This window comes from Microplitis mediator, chromosome 5, assembly GCF_029852145.1.
Source record: "Microplitis mediator isolate UGA2020A chromosome 5, iyMicMedi2.1, whole genome shotgun sequence".
Classification (NCBI taxonomy): Eukaryota; Metazoa; Arthropoda; class Insecta; order Hymenoptera; family Braconidae; genus Microplitis; species Microplitis mediator.
Window position 1 is genome coordinate 6,194,767 of NC_079973.1, and position 26,823 is coordinate 6,221,589.

At 30.0% G+C, this 26,823-nt stretch overlaps 1 protein-coding gene across 1 annotated transcript in view; it reads left to right on the top strand.

The window, feature by feature from the left end:
* The window catches only part of LOC130667394 (voltage-dependent calcium channel type A subunit alpha-1), a 225,795-nt gene that overhangs the window by 50,834 nt on the left and 148,138 nt on the right, over window positions 1-26,823 (top strand). The window contains exon 2 of the mRNA XM_057468927.1: window positions 16,313-16,549. Within this exon, the coding sequence (XP_057324910.1) occupies window positions 16,314-16,549 (236 nt within the window). The 5' untranslated portion in view covers window position 16,313. The remainder of the gene's footprint in view (window positions 1-16,312; window positions 16,550-26,823) is intronic.

Genomic DNA, 26,823 nt, shown 5'->3' on the forward strand with positions numbered 1-26,823 from the left:
TGAATAAAAAGCTATATTTTTTTTTTCATCTTTTACAATATTTTATTGCTCAGAGCAATTTCTTTTCTCATATCAATGATACTTATCGATAGTTGTACTGTAATTCACAATAATGTCAAGTAAGGTTTCTTTACGACTTTTCTTTTGTTATCTTTCTTTTTCTCCAATCATAAACTTACTCTTTGATCCTACAGGATTATTTTTTCAAACTTATTTTTATTTATTTCTTTTATTTTATTTACTTTATTATTAGGTTTTTTTTTTTTTTTATTTCTTTACTCAATTGTTGCTTTAACTTTTATGTGGAATTTTTAATCTTCAATTTCTGAAACTAATTTTAAATTTTACTTTTTAATTTGATTCAAATTAATAACGCGTAATTTTGTTCTGTGTCACTTGATTTATATACCTGCATGGAAAAAAAAGAACTGGTGCTGCAACAGGATATGGCTGTATAGCAGCTACAGGACTAAGTTCTGTTATGGCTACAGAACTTACCCTGTAGCTGCAACAGTAAAGCCCCGTAGTATTCACAAAACCACTCCAGTAATTCATATTATTATACTAATTACGAATTCCAAACTATTTCTGTAACTGTAACAGAAATGGACCTGTAGCTGCAACAGGATTATTCTTGTGGCTGCAACAGAATCGATCTTGTAGCTGCAACAAGGTGGGTCCTGTAGCTGCTACAAATCCTGTTGTTCTCACAGGACTGCGTCCAGAATTTGAATCCTGTTTCAAATTTTCAAATTTCATATACTGACAAAAATAATTGGTATATGAAACTTGTTCCTTATCTTATTGATTCCACAGGAAAAATCCTGTGCTGCAACCGAATTTTGTCCTGTTGCTCCTACAGGAATGCGTCCTATTGCAGCATCTATTTTTTCCCCGTGTGTATATAACTAAATTAATTAAATAGACCAGAGTAATAAAAGAGCAGCCCGCGAATTTTGAATTAATGAATAGGATTTTTTTATTTCAAAATTTTAAAAAAATATTGAGAAATAACGATCCTAGAATCTAAATAAGTTTTTATTTAAAAAATTCTATAAAAAATTTTATTTTTTTTTTATTGACCAGCTAAAAACTCCATATATTTGTCTGGTACACGATAAGGCTTGAAAAAAATTTCAACACTAAAATATCATAAAAATTAAACACTAAGTCACAAATAGGAAGAATAAGTTCAAAATCAGCCTTCTGTAAGCAAAAAAACAAAATTAACAAGTGGCGCCCTAAAAACTAATTCAAAAAACGTTCAGAGAAAATTTGAAATTGGTTTTTTCTGAATATTTTATGCGAAAAAAAAAGTTCAAGAGTTAAGTCCTTTCAAAAAGAGACTAACAAAGTTCACAAGAGTCAAAAACTTTCAAAAAAAGTCTCGTCAATCATCTTTACTTTTCTTTTATTTTCAGAAGTGGAAAAAAATTGGTCATTGTTTCACGTTTTGAAGTTCAGTAAAACGAAAAAAACTTTTTGAACTTTTTTTACACGACTAATAAAAAAGCAATTTTTAAATCTTTCTATATACCATAATAAAATTAATTACATTACACAGTAATATGATAAATTAATAAAACGAGTGGTACATATATATTTTTATATAAACAGCGATACGCTATTGTTACAAAGTCTTCATTATTCGGCTCCTGTTCACAGCAGGCATTGTCATGAGATAAATGGACGGCCAGATTAACCCGCGGAGAAGCTTGCTTAGACCCTGTTGTGCTGAAGGGTCACAAAGGGGCTTTTCTGGGCTAGAATATTAATATCTTGTGTTCAATCGATCACACCAACTCAAGTTATTTAATTCTTTTTCGTTGTAAATAACCAACAAGATTGATTTGTTTCCTTTATTAAAAAAATTACTCTTTTCATTAACTTTTATTGTTTTTTGAATCCTTTTTTTGATACCTGACTCAAGTAGTAGAAAATTATTAAAAAATTTTCCGAGTTGAAAACACTCGTCTCATATTCAATTTGCATTTTAAAATACAGGCGAGTACTCAACAGAACAATAAAATCAGTTTTAATTTACAAATAGATTGGCTCAAGGTATTTACGGCACGTCCATAGCTTCCGGTACTATTAACGTACGTGCTGTGAAATCGTTATCTTTTAAGAGCAATGGGAATTTGTGAATCGTCGTTTGTTAAAGAAAAGATAAATAAAATTTATTTGAAAGCAAAAGCAACAGTGTTTGGCTTGTGTACTCATCCTTTATTTTTATTTATCTTTTTTCTTTACTCTGTTCTATTTGTTTCTGTTGTTTTTTCCGATAGTTTAATTTTTCATTTGTTAATTCTAACGAGCAAACAAGTTTATTTTGTTTACCGCAATTTTATTTCAAACTAAAACTTGTTTATTTAATTATATTATTATTTTAACGACACCCCTTCCCTTTATAGGAAAAAACAATAGGCCCAAGATTGGCCGAGGCTTGGCGCAAGACTTATTGACTCTGGGGGAAGCTTGAAATCCAAGCTTGGCCCAAATCTGTCTAAGCATCGAAATGATAACATCGAGCCAAGCTTGAGTAACAGTGTTGTGCCAAGACTGTTGTAAAATAAGCACCTATACTTATTAAAAATAAATTTAAAAAAAAAAATATTAGTAGACATGTGCGTGATGGTAATATATGGAAATAAATTTGTACACGGAGAAATCAAGTACATCGATTAAACTAATTTTTTTTGCATTTGCTGGGTCTCGAACCTGGTCCTTCATGGCTGCTAGGCAAGTGTCTTATCCACTAGGCTGTTATACTATACAAAGAAGATTTAATGCCGTGAGGTTTTTAGGTACAATTTGTTATTTAGACTGGTAAACCAAGGCTTGTTATTTGAGTATTGGCTGAACCTTGCCCAAAGACTGGCAAACCCAGATTTGTCAATTAAATGTCTGTTGAAGCTTGGCCCAAGACTGGCAAGCCAACGCTCGTCAATTGAGTGTTGGCTGAATCTTGTCCCAAGACTGGTGAACCGAGGCTCGTCACTTGAACGTTGGTTGGATCTCGGACCAACCTTTGGAGGCCGAGCCTAGGTAGCCCAGTATTGTGCCAAGACTGACCCCGTTGTCAATATCATTTCCTACAAGGGTTGTAGGAAATGACGACGGGTCCAAGCTTGGCGGAGGCTTGGTCCAACATTTACTAACTCTGGGCCAAAATAGAAATCGAGGCCCGAGTTTATTCATGTATCAGGATGATAACTTCATGCCAGACTTGACAAGTCTTGGCCCAATATTAAGAGCCAGTATTGTACCAAGCCTTTAATTTAGTATTGGCCCAAAATCAAAAGTCAGTATTGTACCAAGAGTACTCTCGTTATAATTTTTTCGTCCACTTTATCAATAATAATTTACTGTTGATGTTTTAAAACCCAAAAATTGAGCTCATAAATTTTAAATTAACTTAAATTTTAAAGAAGAAATTTATCTGTCATCTCACGAACTTGAAAATAAAATTTTTTCATTCGGTTCTAAAATTAAAATAAAAAAATTCGGGTTCTCTGTTTTGCCTGACTCTTTTCGATGAACTTTTAAGTCAATTAAATTTTTCAAATTTAGTCACTGAAATTTGAGACTATGACGTAATTTTTAGCAACTCACGTCATGGGATTTCCAGAAATAATAAAAATAAAATTATTGGATTGTTTTCATTTAAAGTTATGAAATAATAGTTATATTTAACGGATGATACATGTGTTGATATTTTTTATTCATACTCAACATTGGCTACTATTAACTTTTCTTATCTCTTCAAACATGATAACCTATTTATAATTTTATCAGATTAAAATTAAATATGCTAATCGATTTAGTCACGAATTTAAATTCATCCATAAAAATCGTAATCATTTCTTTTATATTAATGTTCATTTTTATTTTATTATCATCATTAACTCAAATTTTATTTATCAAAATTATGAATCTTACTTGTTTAATAAATTTAAAAAATGAAAATACTCAGTATAGTTCATAAATATATAATTCCTCAATAAAAGCTATAATATAATTTCACTCAAACTTTTATCACGTCTTAAAATCTAATTCTCTATATTTAGCATATTATATAAATTATTATAATGACTCACTGTGCGTGAGCATTTAGTTTTTTTGTCCAGTGAGAAATAAAATATAAAATTGTATTTAATACATTCTAAAAATAAACACCGTTATATGCCTAGCATCGGCTTCATACCCTTTTTCATCAAACCCGGGTTAAAAAATAACTTGATTTCGACTTTTTTGATTTAGTTAACTTGATTTTGGCTACACTCACTTTTTTTAACTACAATACAACTTTTTTAACTTAAAAAATTTAAAATTCAAGTCAACTAAGTCAAATTCGACTTAACAATTTTAGTTAACTAAGTCAAGTTAAAGTCAAGTTGACTTGGATTTGACTTAAATTTAAATCAACTAAGTCAAATCCAAGACAATGTGCGTTTAATTTGGTTTAGTTGGCGTAAATCGGTACTAAGTAAGACAACTTATTTAAAAGCAAGTTGAAACTGAATGTGTTTTTCATTTATTAGAATTAGTATATTACACACCTAGGGCAGTAAAGTAAGAAATGTCTCAGATCACATGTAATCTGCACAAACATGTGATCTGAGGCTTTTTTATTTACTGCCCAAGGAGTGTATACTATTTTTCTTCTCGACGGAGGCAGAAAGCGGCAACTTCGTTTTGCACAGTGGGACGAAAGTTGACGCTTTCCGCCCGGAGGTGAGAAAAAGAACTTGAACTTGATTTGCTTTATTTTCAGTTTTTTAAATTACACCAAAATCAAGTCCTTTTTTTAACCCGGGAACACTGATCATTTCTAATTGGCCGGATGCAGTGTTTAATTTTTCTGTAAACACTAATGCATGCATCCCTCCTACCACAAAATTCAACATAAATTGGCGTCGTATATCCCTACTCTAATCCAAGTTATCGAAATGTTGAAGAAAGGTTACCGAAGTGAACCCACCTTTACTCAAAGCTACATCACTGGCAAAAATAAATTGTTTAGACTGAACATGCACTTTAAATTTAACGGTAAACGATTGTAGTATAGATCATCATCATGCATCACCTTAAGCTTATAATTTTATTTTTAAATGACACAAAATGTGAATTAGACTTTTTATTAAGTTATTGTTCATTTTTGCTAATGATTGAATATTTTTAAAAAGTCAGGGTCTGTCTGAGAATGCCCTTAATAGAACAATAAAGTACAGACATGACTGTAACTCCGATTCAATAAAGAAACAGTTAATTCAGTTTTTAATAATTAAATAAATGAACAGTTAAGTCACTTTTTTTCGTAACTGGACAAATAAATTTATCAAAATAAATAAAAAATTGATTTTTATGAAGAGCAATTGTCATAATAATTGTGACTTCCTGACGGCGAATTGAAGGATGTAATCGCGTGTTAATTGTGAGCATTAACTACATAAAATATCGCAGACGACTAGTGACATAGTGATTGGTTTTTCTGGATAGGATGAGTGGTTGCCGGGTTACCGGGTTAGTCATATGGATAAGACTTCCCCGGGGTGCTTAGCAACAGGTTGCTATCCGAAAATTTAAGCTATATGTTCACACCGCTACTCTCTGTACATGCGGTGACTCTGACCTTTCTCTTACACTATTTATTATATATATGTACCCATAAATTCAATATATAATATATATATATATATATATGATAAAGAAAGATAACATAAAGACACATCTATATAAATCGTTATATATTTCACAAGCTCTTCAATGCACTCTATTGAAAAAAAAGTCTATGCTTTTTTTCTTCACTAAAATGTATGAAGCTTTAAAAAGAATTTTTCAATTCTTTGTCGTTTTTATATTTACTTTATTTTTTGTTTTTATATTCTTTCTTGTTCTTCCACGTCAGTCTATAAGATTCTTCATATCAGAAACTTTTAGACTGAGTGTATTAACTTTCAAGATATCTGATATTATTAAATTTTTTATCAACAAATAATATTTTTTTTTAAATAATGAAAGCTTGAAATGAAATTTTTACTTGATGCTTTAGAGGGGTATTGAGATTGCTATTTTTAATTTATTATCATTGATCATAATGGCTGATAATGGTAATAAGTAATGGTGATGATGTTCGATGTTTGATGGCTGATGTATATCCCAACTCGTGTACAATAATTATACCGTGACAATGAGTAATATGCCATCGACGTATTTCATATAACTAAATTAACGTTACGTCGAGTAGTAATAGTTTTGATTAAACATTCTCGCACTGACAATTCGTTAGGCATTATGCAATTATCATAGTCCTTTATGCTCGATATGTCATTCGCTCGAGCATCATAAAATTCTACATATGGAAATTGTTATTATTATTTATGAATATTCAATGTTTTTGCCTTCACTTGAAATTTAATCGGACTCGCTTAAGTATTTTATTATTTTTATACGGTTAAAATTTTAATTAATTTTTCTAACAATACACAGAAAAAACAGATATCTTGAGTCAAGAAAATATTTTTGAAGACAAACGTTTTCGGGAACCAAGTCAAGATTTTCTTGAGCCAAGAGAATTCGTCTTGGTTGGAGAAGATTTCTACTTTATCTGAGAAAATTTAGGTCTCCAAAAAAATTTTCTTGAATCAAGAATATTTACCTTCAGTCGAGAATTTTTTTTTTTTGTGTGTATTATTTAAAAAAATTTTTTTTTTTTTACGAGTTCTAATGATTGAAGAACACAATATTAAACATCTAAAGACACTACTTGCTCGGCGTGAGTGTTAGACATCTTATTGGTATCATAAAGTTATTTAAAAAATTATGTCATCTTTCTGATATCGAAAAGATATCTTTCTGACATTTATGCCAAGCGGGTAGGGTCGTGCAAATTGTGTTCGGATAGAATATAACTATTCGATTCGAATTTGAAAATTTCTATCGGCTTTCAAAAAATACATTTTTATTTAACGGTGAACTTATATGTACCCGAAGATCGAAACGTTTTTCGCGCAACGAAAATCAAAAATATTTATGTAATTTGACTGCTTAAAGTTGACTTAAGGGGTAATTGGTGTTGGCTGCAATTTTTTGGCTGACATACTAGCACTTATGCGAAACATTTCTGAAATCTAGATTCAGTAGATTATTTACTTTTCATTTTGTTTTTTTTATTTTTGCTCCACGAAAGACGTTCCGATCTTCAGGTACATGAGCTTATAAGTTTTTTAAAATGATCAAAAGTAATTATGTCGTAGATTTTTTTTCGAGTTCTATTTATTTCTGACAAAAATTTTAATTATTGGAAAAAATATCACAATTGTAGGTTGTTTGAAAGAAAAGTTTTGAATTACTTGAAAATCTACGAATAATCCAAATACTTAGGGGAAGGGGGTAGGGTAGGCAAAATGGGGTACCCCCAAAAGGTGCCACGACCATTCAACCGCGGACAGTTCAACCGCGACAGTTCAACCGCGACAGTTCAACCGTAGACAATTCAACCTTAGACTCAACACACACAAAACCCATGAAAAAAGGGCACAACACGATAACAAGCTTATGTATCGGCTTATTTTTGAGTAAATAATTTTTTCCGTTACTGTGCAATCATTTATACACTGTATTTGGTAAGGTTGAATTGTCTACGGTTGAACTGTCGCGGTTGAACTGTCCGCGGTTGAACTGTTACAGAATTCCCCAAAATTTGATAAAAAAAAATTTTATATTTTAAATGGTTTTTAAACATTCCAAAATCACTTCTGTAAATAGAATTAAGTGTCATTTTGAATTTTTTCGGTAAACTTTTTCAAAAATCAATTGTCAGTTGAAAAATATTAATGACGTTTGTTTTATGATAAAAACTATTAAAAATTTTTTTCTTCTTTTGTATTCAATAAACATGTAAAATATAATTTTTCTTCATGTAAATTACTTACAAAAAAATTCAACTTAATCAAATTCGTTTAAAATCCAGAAATTTTTTTTTTTATTACCTTTTTTAGAGGGTACCCCACTTTGCCCGCAGAAATGAAAAATTTTTTTTTTCAACGGTAACTGAAAATTTTTTCTATTTACTTTGAATATCATTAAAAAAAAAAGATTTAGCGTATTTGAGTCCTCGAAAACTTGGTATTTCCTTAAGTACCCCCTTTTGCCCCTCCCTCCCCTATAAGTATTCAAAAAATTCGAATTATTTGACTCGATCACCCCGAAAAGATACTTCGGAAAAATTTCAATACTTTTTTATAAATATTGCGTACACAGAAAAAAAGACATTCTTGGTGCAAAAAATTTTTACTCATCCGAAGAAAATTTTTACTTATCCCAAAAATTTTTTGCATTATGAATTGAAAACAAAAATTTTCTTGAGACAAGAAATCTTTCCTCGGGGCAAGAAAAATTTTTTTAAAGTGGAAACAAATTTCTTCTACCAAGAAATTCTTTTTCCTGTGTACCATTTTCATTTATCAAAATAATTAATTTTTAACTGTCATGTAAATTAAAATATTTTGAGTTGTTTTTATTAACAATTATTTTCTGTCAAAATTTAATATGCGTAATAAAAAGTTTAAGCAAAATATTAACGTCAGTGTTTATGTAGTTTATTAATATTAAATACAACGAGATAACATATCTCTGAAATGAAAACACAAATGAAAATAATTTAATAACTAGTTATGAGCTTAATTAAAATGTATCTTCTGTTTTCATTGTCTACTCATTTTTCAAACTTCTGAAAAAACAATCACGCTTTTATTAACGTTCAAACAATAATTACAATAATGTGCCTGTATTTATTTACGTTGTTTGTTTATTTTAAATTAAATTTTAAAAATATTGAAGGTACAACAAAATATTATATTTAGTAACTGTTAATTAAAAAATATTTTCATTTTTAATTAATGAAATTTTTAATCAACTCAAAACTTTAGTTAACTAATTAAAAGTTTTAATAAAAAAAAAACATTTTTATTTAAATCAATGAATTGAAAAAAACTTTACAAATAAACATTGAAAATTTCGGCTTCATTAAAATAACAAATTATTTTATCACAATTAATTTATCAGCATCTATTATATATATAAACTTTTGAACGAATCGGATTTTTGGAACCTACTTGACGAGTTATAATGAACTCGCAAAACTTTTTGAAAAATTGACCATGAAGACAAATACAAAAGTTAGATTTCTATGAAATATAAAATCTATTAAAAAAAAAAAAAATTGGTTGAAATTATATTCAGATGAATTATATATATATTTTTTTATTATAAAGTATTTTTGTCGCAGTAATTTAGCAAATTTAGTTAATGAGTATAAACATAACTTGACTCAAAGGCTCGGCCAAGTATTCTCAATCATATCATAGTGCATAATTTCTAAGTTTCCCTCTGCTATCTATAATATCAAGAGCATAATTACGTACTGTACTATAAGTATACACTAAGAACTTTATTAAAGTTTCAATGACATTTGAAACTTAAATTTTGACATCACACATTTCTCTAATCATACTAATTACTTATTTCAATTTTTTTGTTAAGTAATGTTAAGTTCTCAGAATAGATCAGAAGACTATTATTTTTACCAGCTTGGCATTAAAATGAAAATAACTAGAAAACAATGCGGAATTCGAATAAACTTTATACAAATAATTTGTAGGAAATAAAATTGTCTACAAGAAAGGTGCTATAACATTTTGTGATAAGTCTGATAGTTTTGCTGGAAAAGTAAAAAGATCTGGAAATTTATTATAGATTTGACTTCCAGCTTCAATAACTCTCGAATAGATGGATTTATCAATAAATAATAAGAGACCTTTTTTGTAGAGCGTTAAATTTTCTACGAGAATATTCTATGGACTTATTTATATGAGGTGCGGATGCCGAGCTAGAAAAATAAAAAAATTAAATATTTTTTTTTCATGTTATTTAAATGGGAAATGGAAAATTAGAAATAGGCACCTCTAAATATTAATATTAGTCCGGTCAATTTAGACCAAAAAATGAGAGTGAAGTTACATAAAGTCCCAACAAGCTGAATTTCAGTGAAATTGTTCAAAATATAATTATAAACAATGTCTAGAAGTTCCCCATCATTCCCCTGTAAGGAAAAAATTTTATTCAAGGTCAAAGGTCAAAAAAATGAGTTTTTCGCGATTTTCAGCAAAACGGTAAGTTTTATCATAAAAGTACCTCAGACAAAAATTGTAGATCATAAAATTATCTATAAAAAATGTATCGATACTTTTTTTCTTACGAGCCACCGTTTCTGAGATATAACGATTCAAAAAGTTATAATTTGTCTGAGGTACTTTTATGATAAAATTTACCGTTTTGCTGAAAATCGCGAAAAACTCATTTTTTTGACTTTTGACCTTGAATAAAATTTTTTCCTTACCGGGGAATGATGGGGAACTTCTAGACATTGTTTATAATTATGTTTTGAACAATTTCACAGAAATTCAGCTTGTTGGGACTTTATGTAACTTTGAATGTCTAAATTGACCGGACTATATTAAGAGCTTCGCTTTGAACAGGCTTCTTTTCTCACCTTCCTGCAAGTTTTGCAGCCTGTTTTTTTGTTGAAAAAACAAGTCGCCTCAAAATTGCACACCCTACTAACTACATACTAAAAGTTTTTTGATAAGTATTATACTAAAAGTCTCTAGTGAAGAATAAATTCACATTCGTTCAATACATATTTTAATTATATTTTTTATCTCTTATTTTTGTTGTTTATTTCCATTGAAGAAATTCTATATCCTCAAGTCTATAATTTTTTCTACTCCCTATAGTGTTGTATTAAAAAAAAAAAAAAAAATACATGTATACATCAACTTCTCCGCACCTCATTTGCACTAGCTTATCGAAGTCGGTGTTGTGCATAATGGGACACGGCGAGTGGATGAACATGGATAGAAGAGCTCTGGGATAAGAACGTAGACTAAAAAATATTTCCAGTGGCTTAAGAAGATGCAAAAAAGAGAAAAAGTAAAAAAGTAGACCATTAAAATTTTTAATGAAAAGTAAAAAAAAAAAATAATAATAAAACCGTCAAAAGAAGTTTTAAGTAAAAAATAAAAAATTACAATAATTGATATTTTTTGTTGCTTTGATACGAAAAATAATAACGACTACAGACAAAATAAAAAAAAATTGACTTAAGAAATTAAAGAGTAGGCTAATGGTTACGTTTTAAATTACCATCGTATTTTAATGTTGTTGTAAATTATAATTAGTAAGTGAGTTAGATTTACGAGTGTTGGTTAGCAAGGCGAGAGTTGATAAATTATTCTTATATTTAATACCATTTAAATAAGAATATATGTTTTCTTATTTATTTGCCTATAATATTTCAATTTGTAAATTAAACCGTGGCCTTTATAAATTTTATTTAGCAATAAAAGTTAAATCGTTTATTTTTAATATTGTTATCATTTTAATCAACATAATTATGAAAGCACATGATATTTAATTGTTGGCGTGTCATATTTTCCGTGAATTTATCGTAAAGTTGCGATTATTTTATACGAGTACTTGCTTGGTAAACATTTTAATGCATGCAGAAATAACATTAAAATTATAATTATAAATGAATTAAGGTTATATATTTATAGATATATTTTTATTTTTAAATGAAATAAAAATATTTATCGATTATAGTTATTGACTTGATATGATATGTCTAGGAAGTAATTTATTTGTGACCTGCCTGACCACAAATAGAGATCACTACTGATGCAATTTGACCTATCAAAGCAAGTAAATGAAGGCACTGAAACCCTTCCTTGGGTCAATTACTTCGCTATAAAAAAAATGGTGTAAGTCCATACTATCCCATGTTAAGGTTATCGGTGTTAAATTTAATTCCGAAAATGGTGTTGTATTTTTACCGGTGTAAAAAAAAAGCCGGTTTATTTTTGAAGTATCAGAAGTCGAATTGTATTTCAAATACAAAGAAAAATTTCCAGATGTCGAACAATGGTCTAAATTAGATCAGAGTTAATTCACTTCACATGTAGCACCACTACACCAGTGTGAGTTCATTTTAACACCGCTTTTTGTACAGTGGCTTTATCTTAAAAGATTCAACTCTATCTCTATTATTTCTACAAAAGCTCATTTGATACTTTCTTATTTGTTATTTACTCGGGTTAAAAAAATAACTTGACTATGACTTTTTTTGATTTGCTTTTGACTTGATTAACTTTATCTTGACTACGCTATAACTTTTTTGACTTAGTTCAAAAAAGGATTTCATGACGCAAAGAATGTTTACGCGTCCAAAGAAAATTTTTACTTGACCCGAGAAATTTCCTGCAGTGAAATTGAAAAAAAAATTTTCTTGGTGGAGGAAAAAATTTTTAGTGCCAAGAAATTGTTTGTAGTCCTAAAAAAATTTTTGTCTTCAATTCATAATGCAAAATATTTCTTGCGCCAAGAAATCCTTTTTTTCGGTCTAGAGAAAATTTTTTTATAAAGAAATTTTATGACAATAAAACAAAAGGAAAATAAATTGATGAAGATAAAGTTCTTTTCTATTTTAAATACACAACAAAGCAATTTGCTGTGAAATGTAGGAAAAGATTCGATAGATTTTACTTCGGAAGAGCCACAGGCAAAATACAACGTGGAAAAATAAAAAACTTGAAAATTTGTCACGTCCGGCGTAAAATAAGACAGTTCTGAAGAAAAAAATTTTTCTTTCCAATACTTTTAGTTCTTTGGAACATTATCCATTCAATTCGTCACGAACACCCTTTTAAAAAATTTTAAGTAAGTTGAAATAATGTAAAAATTACATAAGAAAAATAAGTGAATTTGCCACAAATTACCAGAGTTCAATCCTCCTGAATTTATTATTGAAACAATCCTTTACTGGATTAGAAATATCTTTCTTGAGAGAATTTAATTGATCAAATAAATAAGGAAGAAAGACACTCGCGGTAAGAGCTGCCTATCGGGTCTTTAATAGAAATAATGATTTTTAAAGTAAGAAAACTTCATTCATCAAAAATCAATAATACACAATTTTATTGTGTTTGATTTACATTTTGAATATGTAAAATATACTGCTCAAACTGCAAAAAGTTTTTGACTCTATAAAATGTAAAAATTCAAGTATGCATTTTTATAGTTTTGAGATCGATGAGCATGTTTTTACATTTTATAACTGTAATTATTCCTGTTTTCTTTTTTCCGTGTACAGTTGGACCTCGTTATAAGACTCTTCCCTTTAATTTGTTGAAACTCACTCGGAACGCTTCCCCCACCACCAAAATGAAAATTTTCCGCCGAAACCTCGCTATAAGACTAACGAACAATACGACTAAAATCAAGATAAAATGTACATAATATAGATTGTAGGTCAAGTAATTTATTTTCATAAAGAATACTTAAAATTTTGTGGTTTCAGATAATGAATTTTGGGAAAAGAACGACAAAATTCTGTTTATTTATGATTATACACGGAGAAAAATTTATGGTAACAATTACAATATATTATGGGAATGGTTCTCATAATGTATGGTAACCGGTTTTTTTGAAATGTCGATTATAGGAACGGCACCTATATATATTATAGTTATTATTACTATAATATTATAGTAACCGTTACCATAACATTATGGTAATAGTTACTATAATATTATGGTAATCAATACCATATATTATGGTAATGGTTACTATAATATTATGATAATGGTTACCATATATTATGATAATGGTTACTGTAATATTATAGGAACCATTACTATAACATTATCGCAACCATTACCATAATACATGGTAACTGTTACCATAATAGATGGTAACCATTACCATAACATATGGTAACCATTACCATAATATTATAGTAACCATTACCATAATATTATGGTAACCATTACTATAATATTATGGTAACGTTTACCATAGTATAGTGGGAACGATTACCATAATATTATGGTAATCATAACCATAATTCTTTTACATGCGATATGGCAACTGTTACCATAATTATGGGAATTTTTCCCATACTTATGGTAATGATTACTTGGAAGTATGGGCCTATATCCCATACTTCCAAGTAATCATTACCATAACAGTATGGGATGATATTTCATAAACGTACTAGGAACGGTTACCATAAATTTCTCTCCGTGTATATAAAATAGATTCACTGTATAATAGAGTAGATTTAATTAAGTAGATTTAATTAAACCGAATTCGTAAATAAAACGCAAAACAGCGATAGTCTTATTACGAGACTTGCGCGCAAACACTGTTAAGCACAACAGTAGGGGAACCTCAATTCTAAAAACTTTTTCCCCTTAAGCCCCGAACTAGTCTTATAACGAGGTCCGACGGTATATAAAATAAATTTTGAACAAAAACATTCAGAATGTTTTTTCAAAAATATGTTAATGTCAGACTCATTTGGTGAAAAGATTGTATAAAATGTCCTCTTTGTCGTTATCCTTAAAACGTGGCAATACCCCGAATAAATGGACTATTAATTTCCAAATTAGAATTTCTGATTAGTGATTACATTTAGTAGTTTGCAGAACGTACGTTATATTAAAGCTTTTAAAAGATCCTAACAATTCAAACACTAAAAAACTCACGGATAAAAATTATATTATGATAATTTGGTTTTTATTTTTCTTACGGTAAAAAATGAAACGTGTGATTTTTTAAAAAATTATTAACGACCAGACAATTTAAAATAAAAATATTTTCTGGTAAAAAAGATGTTTTGAAAAAGTGAGGAGTGAGCAAAAAAATATAAGGTGTATATTATTAAGGAGTACACGAATAGATCGCGTGACTTCTCGTACTTTCTTGATGATCCAAGATGATAAGGCCAGTCAACCTAACCTAATTAACCAAGTGACCGTTTCACTGAATTTCTTACCCTCAGGTTCATAGGCCGTGCCGATAGTGTCGGTAGTAATGTTCGCTCAACCGTCAAATAATGTCAGAAAGGAAGGAGGAGGTAATGGTGGAGTCGGGGGTGGAGGTCGATCAGAATACGCAGCAGTTCTAGTTTTCCTCTAATATCTCTTCCCTTTACATTATTATATACACTATCATCAGACTGTAACAAATTCACTGATCCCTATCACCTCGTAACTTCCAGTCGATCACACTTAGATTTAACTCTATATTCCTACAGTACTCTAGAAAAAAAAATAAATAAACCGAAGAAAAACAAATTGTCTAAGCAATTTATTTTATTATTATTGCGGAATAGCAAAAAATATTCGAAATAAAATCTATTTTTACAGTCCAATTATTCGTGTTTCTTTGTACACAGAAAAAAAGAATTTTAGGCTCAAAAAATTTTTTCTCGTCCCAGGAAAATCTTTATTTGCCCCAAGAAATTTTTTGAATTGTAAATTGAAAACAAAAATTTTTTTGAAGTTAGAAAAAATTTTTCGAGGTGAGAAAAAAATTCTTGAGCAAAGAAATTTTTTCGAGTTCGAAGAAAATTTTTGTCCTCAATTTATAATGAAAAATATTTCTTGCGTCAAAAAAATCTTTTTTTTTTTGTATACGAAATTATCTCTTATAAATTTGAATCGTTTATTTGAGAAACTCCATAAGTCATGTTTTTTACGAAATTCGGTTTTTTGCATTTTTGGGTTCTTTGGATGTCCCTCCATAGAAATCAACCAAAATATGCATCAAATCAGCGTTTAAAAAAAAATTAACGGGGTGACAGCAATTTCATTTAATTGAGAAATCCCATAAGTCAATGACCCAAATGAACATATGCAGTTTTAGTTTTACAGAAATAATTTTTTTTATTTTTTATTTAAAATTCGCGCTTTTTTGGGAACTTAATTTCAAATGTTCTTTTATTGTTGACTGATATTTGATTCATTAAAATGTTTAAATTAATTATAATTTTTTGTAATTTTTGAGTTTCAAAGTTCAAATACATATTTAACACTTCATTTTATCAGTGTAATAAATGATTTGAGTGGAAACATTTAAAAAAACAATGATTTTATAACTTTTTTTCCGTTCCGTTGAGAAACCCCATAAGTCAATCAACTTTAAATAATTTTTTTAAGTAGTTTCAGATAAAAAGTTAGATTTTTTTTTGTTAAAATCTTTTTCAGAAACGCTAACATTATTGTATTCAATTATTTATTTATTATTTTAATGTCAAGCTTTTCCAAAAAAATAATTTTTGTGTTTCCTGAAAAATTTTGTTTTCTTGACTTATGGGGTTTCTCAAATAAACGATTAATTTACTGTCAAAAATTTTTTAATAAAAATAATGACTTTTTGTAAATTAATTTAAAAATTGAATTTTCAGGATGCTGGGAGGTGTGGGAGGCCGGCATGTGTCTACACGTCGGCGAGGCAGTAGCCCGCTGGTGCGTGCGGGTGCAGGCCTCAATCCACATGGCCCACCTGGGGCCTCAGGGGATAATAATGTTCTATTCCTACCTGATGGAGCACCGAGATACACGCGGAGACGACGAGCAGTTACGACCAGTGACCACAAAAGCTGCGCACTCATACAGACTCGTCTTAAGCTCGGTGATATTATGTGAGTAACAAAAATTTTCATTCAAAATTACTCATCAGTCATTAACGTATTCTATAATATCGGGGTCGAAAAAGCAGAATTTTATTGAGCTTGCAAGCTTTTGTCGGTAATGGAGGTCATACTTATGTTACCATGTGCCGATAACTTACTGTCCAGAGCTTTAATCGGTAAAGTAAATTTTCCAAAGCTCGCAATGGCCGATAACTGCAGCCGGCAATACAGTTCTCATTATTTATTGTCGATAATTTACTAGAGCTTTCGATTACTCTCAGCTGAGAATAGTGACGTAATCGGCAATTATGCGTATACTTGGAGAAAAATAAAAATAATACAATCGATAAAATAAAAATACTGTAGGCAATTAAGTTAAAAAGAAAAAAAGAGGTTAATAGTAAAGAACGTTATGAATAAATTATTAACGGCAACTAGGATAAAAATAATAACAAAGCTTACACTACATATATGGTAACATTTAACATATCGATTGGTCTTCGATTACTCGGCCATTAGCTTTTATTTTTAGACAGACTGTTGTTGCTCGATATCCGAACCGAAGCCTAATTGGAGTCTCTCCTCATTAACGTATCAACTACTACAACTATTCCCTTTGAGAATCGTATCTAGATCCGTGTTTGTCCATACACGTTTAATTCACCTCGGGTTTAATTACCTTCGTAATTTTATTTTATTATTTTCTCATAAGTAATTGCGCAGCTTCCAAGTTTTTTCATATATTCCGCACCTTCATTGCAGCATCAGCTTCGTATTTTCTACTTTACTCCTCTCGTCTTTTATAATTTTTTTTTGTTTTCCATCCCTATCGCTAACAATCTCACTCACCCTCTCTCTGTTCAGTTTCTCAGCTTCCTATATATTTTAGTTTGACCTTTGATCTTCGCCATGGCTTGCGACAAAGACATGGTAGAAAATAAATTTTATTTTTCCTCTCGCAAGCGTTAATATTTTCTACTGTATGTTTTTTACATTACCATATTTTCTTATGAAACAAAATTATTTATTACTTTATTTAGTCATAAATATTTTCGTTCATATTACCTTCACCAATTAAGATTGTATAAATATTTATGTCAAACTGTTTTAGTTACTGAAAATCTACAAATTACAATTTTTATTTTCGTACATCAAATCATCATTTTTTTTTCTGTACTAAAGTCAATTTAAAAAAAAAATTAAATGATCCTGAAGTCAGTAGACAATGAAAAATTTTCGGATTTTCTTTTTTCCCAAAAATCAATCAGAAAAAAAAAACTAAAAATATGCACATATAGAAAATTGAAAAAACTGCAGGTGCATTTTTTTGAAATTTTTTTTTTTTCAAATTTATGGTTGTTAAATAAATCCAAAAATTATTAGAGGTCAGCTAACTTTAGTATCATAAAAAAAAGATATTTTATGCTTTCATAATTAAAAATTACTAATTATTTGAATCCATAAAAATATTGATAGCATCAAAATAATTTTTTATTAATTTAAGTAAATTAAAAAATTTTTAATTAGTACACGGACAGTAAAAACCGTCTGGTAAATAATTATAACCTTTAAACAAGAGAATAAAATAAAATAAAAAATCAAAAAAGATGAAGATAAAGAAAGAGAGGAGACAATTTGTAGATTTTGGCGAGAAACAAGTCGACAGACTCAACTGGAGTCGACTCAGGGGCGCCTGGGTGCCTCTGCCACCGCCGTGAATCAATACCCGCATTGCGCGTGCCACCTCTCTTTCTCTCCAACAATCTCTATCTCTTTTGCTCACCCGACTAGAGTCCGTCAGTATCCCCTCTATTTTAACATTCACCCTTATGCCCCCTTCATTTTCATCCCCTTCGCCCTTTCCCTCCTCAGTCTCTTCAGTTTCCTCTGTCTCCTCCTTTACTGCTTCCATCTCTTGCTCCGCCGTCGCTACTCTACACCAGCGAACCCTCCGGCCCTCCAGAATACACTTGGTGTCTGCCTGCCATCCCTCTTCCGTCCTCGTTCCGTCATGCTCCTACAAGCTACAGACAGCCTGAGAGAAAGTGATACGAGTAAAGGAATCAGGAGTCCACTGGGTATTTTAGCTACAGACTAAACAACCTGCGTTAACTATTTTATTTATCTTATAATCATTTGTCTCGGAAATCTCGATGACTCTACATTACCAATGACAATTACGACAATTACGATCATTAATTTATAATACACTGTAAAAAGAGCGGTGTTAAAAATGGACTCAATTCAACCCCGCGTGGTGTTAAAATGAAATAACATCGGTGAAGGCGGTGTAATTTGGCGGTGTTAAATCGGTGTTAAAACGGTTAGCATTCTTATTTAGATGGTAACCATTTTTATCTGTGATGATAATCAATACTATCTTAGAAGGCAAAATTAAAAAATTTTTCAGACATAAGAAATATTACTATCGAGATGGTAACTACACGGAAACAAAATTATGGGAACGGTTCCCATAATTCTATAAAATTTTTCCCTATACCAACATAGGAATTATGACCTTAAATTATGGGAGCAGTTTCTATAATTATGGGAATGCTACACAGAAAAAAATAAACTTTAAAAATTAGTGTTTGAAATTATAACCCGGAACCCGGGTGTCAATATGGGGAATTTTAACATTCCAAATAATAAATTCTATAATACGTGTCGTCAATTTTCTAAGTATCAGTTACGATTTTTAAAGTTCAAATAGTAATTTTTTTTACATAGACAATAAATTTTCATACTTATCCTGTAATTATTCACGTTTTAATCATAAATGAAAATATTACTATTTAGAATGATAGTTTTTACTGATCACTTTATCATTATATTGCTTGTCGTTCTCAATTTATATAGTTCATTTCTTTCCGTGTACCCATAACATTATAGGAATGTTTCCTATAATTATAGGAATGGTTTCTACACGGAAAAAAATTTACTGTTGCTGCAACAGGAGGCATTCATGTTCAATTTAACAGTGAAAATTTTAACACCTACACCGCCTGGACTTCCCCTTTTCTGTAGTGAAAATTTTTTTAATAAGAGAGTTAATTATTTTGATTGCAATATCTGTCTTACTTGGCGAATTTAATTTCCATAATAATAATTACGGTAATGAGTTACGGTAATAATACCTATTTACTCTATAGCTATTTAACTATTTCATTTTAATTTTAAAATCGTCTAAGTAATTAATATGATGTTGGCAAACAAGGTTATCCACTTTGTTATTTTCATTGTAATTAATGTATAAAATCATAATTAACAATGAACTGGGTCGGCAAAATATACACAGTAGATCATTGATTTTGGTAAAATGGGGCCCTTAATTTGATTGTCATTTTTATTCAAATATATGACTCGGAATATTGACCATGACAGGATCTAAGGTCTTCTGAGCAACTCCGAAGCTTAGAGAGTGACCCAATCTAAGGCTTGGCGATTTTTCCAGTTGTACTCTACTGGAGAAGCCACTTGCCGTACATTGACGTCGTAGCATTAGTAGATTTTTATGATCATGCATGGAATAGAGTGTGGGACGATTTCCCGTGGGCGAAACTGCTATTGTAATACTCAATGACCACCTGCTACCAAATTCATTAATTTATTAAAACTGATTCAAAGAAAACAACATTACCAGTAGTAACTCTTACACTGTAAAAAAAAAAACAAATCTGAGTGATTACGGATTTTATTTGAATCCAAAATAACTCTGTCACTCGGAGATTCGGAGTTTTTACAAAAAATCACTCCACTTACGGAGTAAATATGGAGTTTGTCTTTTCAGCAGAGTGATCTGATGGATTTTATTTCAATTTGCATTCACTCTGATTCGGAGTTTTAGTATTAAAATAAACTCCCCTTTGGAGTAAATTTCACTCTGAAGCGAATAAGTAAATAAGTAGTCATCTGTACCTCATTCACTCCGAATTTAATCGCATTCACTCCGCAAATTTTTTATAGTGTACACAGTTCACCTAAATGACAACTATAATCTTAATTAGATTTTTAATTACTATCCAGAAAATAATAATTTATATCTCGTACATTGCGAAAAATTAGCGGAGTAAACACAATAAATCCGGAGTGAATATGGAGTGAATGCAGTGCAAATGACTGTCTATTTATTCACTCTGGAAGAAGTTCAATTTAATATTGAAATTCTGGTTCAGAGTTAAATTTACTCCTAAAAGAAGTTTATTTTAATATTGATATTCCGAATCGGAGTAGAGTGATTTTTTTTTAAACACCGGGAATCCGAGTGATGGAATGAATTTGGATTTAAATAAAATCCGTGATCACTCCGATTCACTCCCAATATTTCAGTGTAAAAAAATTTTCAAAATATGTTTAAAATCTCAGGAGATCTATCGATATCAAGGGATCTAAAATTTTGAATTATAAGATCCATGTCGATGATCTAGTCAGACTTTGTTAGGTCTCAATTATTTTTTTCCAGGTGTTGGTAGAAAAAAAAATTAAGTCCGCCAGCTTCTTAGTGTCTTTTAGTATTGCTGAAGACAAAATAATAAGACTAGTGTAGATTATTAAATTAACCTTGTTTAACAATTGTAATAATATAGACTAGAATTGTTACGAAATCTTCTCGACCTCCTACGAAGAGACGGATTATTATGTCAACTGACTTATTCCCGTCATTTTATTTTCCATTCATTGATTGGATTGTTTCGTGCTTTATGTACATGATCAATTGGATTTATCAAATCCGGGGTGTATTGAAATGTTCATAAGTATTGAGTTAGATAACGGTATACTATTATAATTTTATTTAATCCTGACACTAAAATATGAATTTTAATTATTACGCCTATCCAGTTATTAGTTGTCTCAAACAGTTACTTTAAAAATTATATTTTTAAATTTATTCGAGTATTAAATTTTATTCTGTACTGAAGAATTTGTGCATTAGAATTTTATCTCTGTAGGAAGTCGAGATCAAATAATAGTCTGGATTATTTTTTCTTTTTTTATGTGAAGAGGCAGCCTCTTTGTCGACACGTGTCGTCTGGCAAAAAATATCACACCCTTCGGTGTAATTTTTAAAAACCCCGATCTCTCATACCCTTTTATAAATTTTTTTTTTAACCTAAAATAACTATAGAGCTTTTGAAATAAGTCCTTTGTGTTAAAGCTTAATAAAAATAAAGGGAAAAAAGTAACAACTAAACATGGACTGAACCGGAAGATCGGCTCGAATCGATTACACGTTGACGCGCACGAGAATTGAGAAGATAAATCGATTATCTTCGCTTCTATCCATTACGTAATTAGATTGCGTCGAGCAGGTACGTCAGTTCGACGCTCTTCTGTCCTTCTCATTATTATGTGCAGCACTCTCAGCATCATTATCATCAGCAACATACATTCTGCATAGTTTAATTGAGAAGGTGTTATATATCAAAAGCTTCAGATTTTATAGACTCAATTTAATTAAGCGACAATTAATTTTTTTACACATTAATTTTAATTATAAATTTAATGAAACCTAAAAAATCATTGGCGGTAAATTTAAATTCTATAAAATAGTGATAACTATATTTATAGTATTCAAATATATATTGAAATCGAAGCTTTGGGTATTATTTTGATTCGTGCTTAAACACGTTCGTTGACTCGCATATTAACTTAAATTGTTACGTCATACTATTGGTACAGTAGACTCTTTGATCGATCAGCTGAATGATCGGATTAAAATATCAATGAGCGAATTATCCCTCTGGATATAGTTATCTCAGCTTCGTAGCTACGGCGATGTAACACAACCACCCAGGTGGTGATGGTGGTAAAGCAACGACGTTATTGTCGACACAATGTCGGGTGTAATCAAAATTTAGAGATGGGAAACTTTGGGCTTACAAGCAGTACATGAATTTGCTACCATCATCATTTTAATCTCTGCGAGGATGTTTATTACTTTAGAGGGAAAAGAAAACACACAAACAGTTGATTTTTTTTAATATAAAATGGTAATAAACTGTTTTTTTGAGGACATTAAATAAATTTACATATATTGCAGGATAATTTTTGCACACCATTGAATTGATGAGGCTTTAATTGCTTTTTTTAACGGACATATTGTCGATTATTATTTATCGATTAATGCACACCGTTCTAAATTTTGTTTTTTGTTTAATGTTAAATTTTAATTCATGCACACCATCTTCTATTTTTTTGTCTATAACTTGAACATTAATGTGAAGTTGTTTTTATTCATATTAATATAAATTTGAATATACTATAGTAAACAGAATATATAATAGTATCGATCTTTTGCACACCATCTCGTGATTGTATTGATAATGAAAAGATCAACGTGAAGTTTTTTCGCTAAATTCATTTGAAAATTTATGGAAACTGTAGATAATTGAATTTATGCACACCATCATATTTTTTTGCTGAGAGTTTACCAATTATAGAACAATTGATTTTACGTAAATTCAAATCGTTATAAATTTAAACAAACTTTTCTGGATAAATTTGTGAATCGAATTAAATTTAGGCACACCATGAAGGTGAGGGGGGAGGGAAACGAAGTCCCCCAAAATTTTACAAAAAACTTTGTTTTTTGAATATTGAAAAATCACTTGTGTAAATATAATTGAACATTATTTTGAATTATTTTGTTAAACTTTTTCAAAAATCGAGTGTCAGCCAAAAAATATGAACGATTTTTCTTTCATGATAAAAACTATCAAAAATTTTTTTTTCTTCGTTGTATCCAATAATTATGTAAAATGTGATTTTTTTTTATGTAAATTACTTTCATCAAATTTATTTGATATCCGGAAATTTTTTATTTTCACCTTTTTTAGGGGGTACCCCACTTTGCCCTCAAAAATGATTTTTTTTTAAACGGCAATTGAAAATTTTTCTATTTACTTTGAAATCATTAAAAAAAAAATATTTTGCGTATTTGAGTCCTCGAAAACTCAATATTTCTTTGAGCACTCCCCCTCCCCCATATATTTTTTTACTTTTGATTTACCATCGACACATCTAGTGAGTATCGAAATTTTCAACTTCTCCTGAAAAAAAATCATAAATAATAATAAACAAAAAATCTAAACATTAATATATATGAGTCGTGTTTTAAAATAATGTCATAAATTCGCGTTATAATTCCAGTTGTCAGAATACCTGTATTTATTAAATATTTAATCATACCAAAACTAAAGCACCTGAGTATCTTATCATACAAAGAACACGATTTCAAAATATTTTTTATTTTATCTGTCACATACCTTTTGGCCATTGCTCAAGACAATACGATAAAAACAATAGCGTTTTGTAGTATACACATCCACATATACATACATCTGCATATATATACACGCACACAATTTCATGATGATTGGTAATGTCTTGACGTTGCGTGGTGTGCGCACTAGAAAAAACTTTTATTCAAACAGTGAATACACGTGAATGTATCTAGGACACAGGTGGTTTAGACTAGTATATCATCGAAATGTCTATATGCATATGAATGTATAAATATATAAAGAAGTATGCATAGATGTATAAACCTAGAGTGTGTATGTTGATAAAGAAACGACGTGAGGTTGTGCAAAGGAAGGAAATAAAGAGTCGAAAAGAGTCAGCGCCCAGCATCCGGTTGAGTTTCAGACAGTCCTGAGGGCAGTTCGATGTCCCACATTCTTCCAACCCCTGGCTAAACTAACCCTCACTATCATTCTTTCCATCTCTTTTATTCTCATTCTCTTCTCTCCTTTTCTTTTCTATTCTTTTATTCTTTTCTTTTTTACCATTCTGATTCCTATCCTCACTCACTCCCCGATTCCATCAGCGAATGAGTCTCATCTCTTTTCCTTTTCTTTTATACTTTTACGTACTTTGCTTTACTTTCTTTATTTCTTTTAATTTTTTTTTTTTTTTTTTTTTCGTTCTGTCTGTCTCTCTCTCTCTCTCTATTTTCTTTTATATCCAGATCATAGCATTTATACTAACAGTGGCGCACCTCATTGCACTTATTGTCTTCTTATGAGCTAGACGACTCACTAAAATCCTAAGGCATAAATTTATGTGTGAAATTTAAGGAAGTAGTTAAATTTCGACGGAAAAGCTTTTTTCTCACGTAAATAAATTTAGTAAAGACAAATGAGTTGAGAAATTAAATTCAGTCTCTGAAAAAAAAAGAAAAAAAAATGCACACCCCGAATTTTTTTTTTTGAGATGCAATATTTTTAAAAATTATCGTTGATTTGGGTAAAACGAATACCTTTATATTTCTATAGACTTCCGCTCTAATTACTTCGTTGATCCACCACAATGACCTTTTTGACAATAGCGTCACAATTAAAGCAAAAGCCCCGGAAAAAAAAAAACAATGAATAATTTTTTTCTCACAGTTGTATTTTGTTTTCGAATTTATTCCTTTGATAAGATTGTTTTAAAATATATTGATGATGGATTTAGGAGCGCAGTAGTTCATCATCAAATGAAGTGCACTCGCGTCTAATTTCCGGTAGAAGTAACACGGGTATCTAGCTCGCTGGTGTATATCAGTCCTCGATGGGTCCACTAGTCTTCCTACTAGATTTCGATCCTCGAATCCGATTATTCGGATGATACTACGACCTAACACACGAACGGAATAGATCCGTTTCGTAATTTCCCACGGAAATAGTATTCCATTTAACGGATATTCTCTTTCGCTTCGTTCCACTTCATATTCTTATTCTTATATAATTAGTTTTTTATTTTTTTTTTTTAAAGGACAACCGAAATAGGGAACTGAGAATACAATAGGGCATCCCAAAATATTTTTATTTAGGGGAAGGGGGGAGTGGAAAACCGGGGTAGGGTAGGCAAAATGGGGTACTTCAAAATTTTATATTTCAAACGAATTTTAAACATTCCAAAATCACTTTTGTAAAAATAATTGAGCTTTATTTTGAATTTCTATTGTTAAACTTTTTCAAAAATCAATTGTCAGTTGAAAAATATTAATGACTTTTGTTTTATAAAAACTATTAAAAATTTGTTTTTCTTCTTTTGTATCCCATAATCATGTAAAATACAATTTTTCTTCATGTAAATTACTTACAAAAAAATTTAACCTAATCAAATTCATTTCAAATCCAGAAATTTTTTTTTTGACCTTTTTTAGGGAGCACCCCATTCTGCCCGCAAAATGAAAATTTTTTTTTTTAACGGTAACTGAAAATTTTTTCTATTGACTTTAAATATCATTAAAAAAAAAAAATTAGTATATTTGAGTCCTCGAAAACTTGGTATTTCCTTAGGTACCCCGTTTTGCCCCTCCCTCCCCTATTTATTTTTTTCAAATTTTCCTTCAATCGGAGGTATCCGGGATTTATTTATTGATTGAAGAAAAAAAAAAAAAAGAAAAAAAAAATTTTTAATTCTGTAAGGTATAAAAATTCAGTGAATTCAGGATTTAAAAATTAAATTTTTATTTTACTTGACTCATAATTTAATACTCCACCAAAAAAAAAAATTGTGTTTTAATAATTTTAATTATTTACTCCCAATTCAATTTTAATTTTAAAATATTAAAGTAATAAAAAATAATGAGCTCTATGCAATAAAATTTTTTTACACAATTATGTGTATTAAAAATAAACTATTAACTAATGTATGCTCTTTTAAAGTCACGCAAACAAAAATGCCCCAAATTACTTTAACAAAATTATTATATAGTATATATAACATCATAACTAGGAAACAGTACAGTAGTGCCTTACAGTAGTCAGACATCCTTCCGGTAAATTTATAACACACTGACGAAATTATACTGTGTCACGATATTTAACATGATGGCTCCATACATCAAGTCTTAATGCGTAAAACGTAGTGCGTATAATCAATAGTCGTTCTCAGTTCTCAACGATCTTAAAAAAAAAAACAATAGTTTGCTTAGCAAGTATTAGTCGTATCACGGACATAAGTAGCGTGTATTATAGTGGATAGACATAATTTTCCCGTCGTTTTACTGTGTGTACTTGTCAGAAACATATGGTGGGGAAAATACAATCTACAGGGGTTGAACTTAAATCTGGGTCACCCTGCGCCTGGATCCAGAACTCGGTCAAGTTTTCTGCACCTGCGGAGTGAACGACTTTATTATTTTTTTACTAACTTCATACATACTTACTTTTTCGTTACTAAATTTTTTATTGTTTATACATACACTGTAAAATAAAACCGGGCTAAGTCCAGGCGGTGTGTGTTAAAATTTTCGGTGTTAAATTCCAACGCAGAAAGCGGTGTTAAAATAA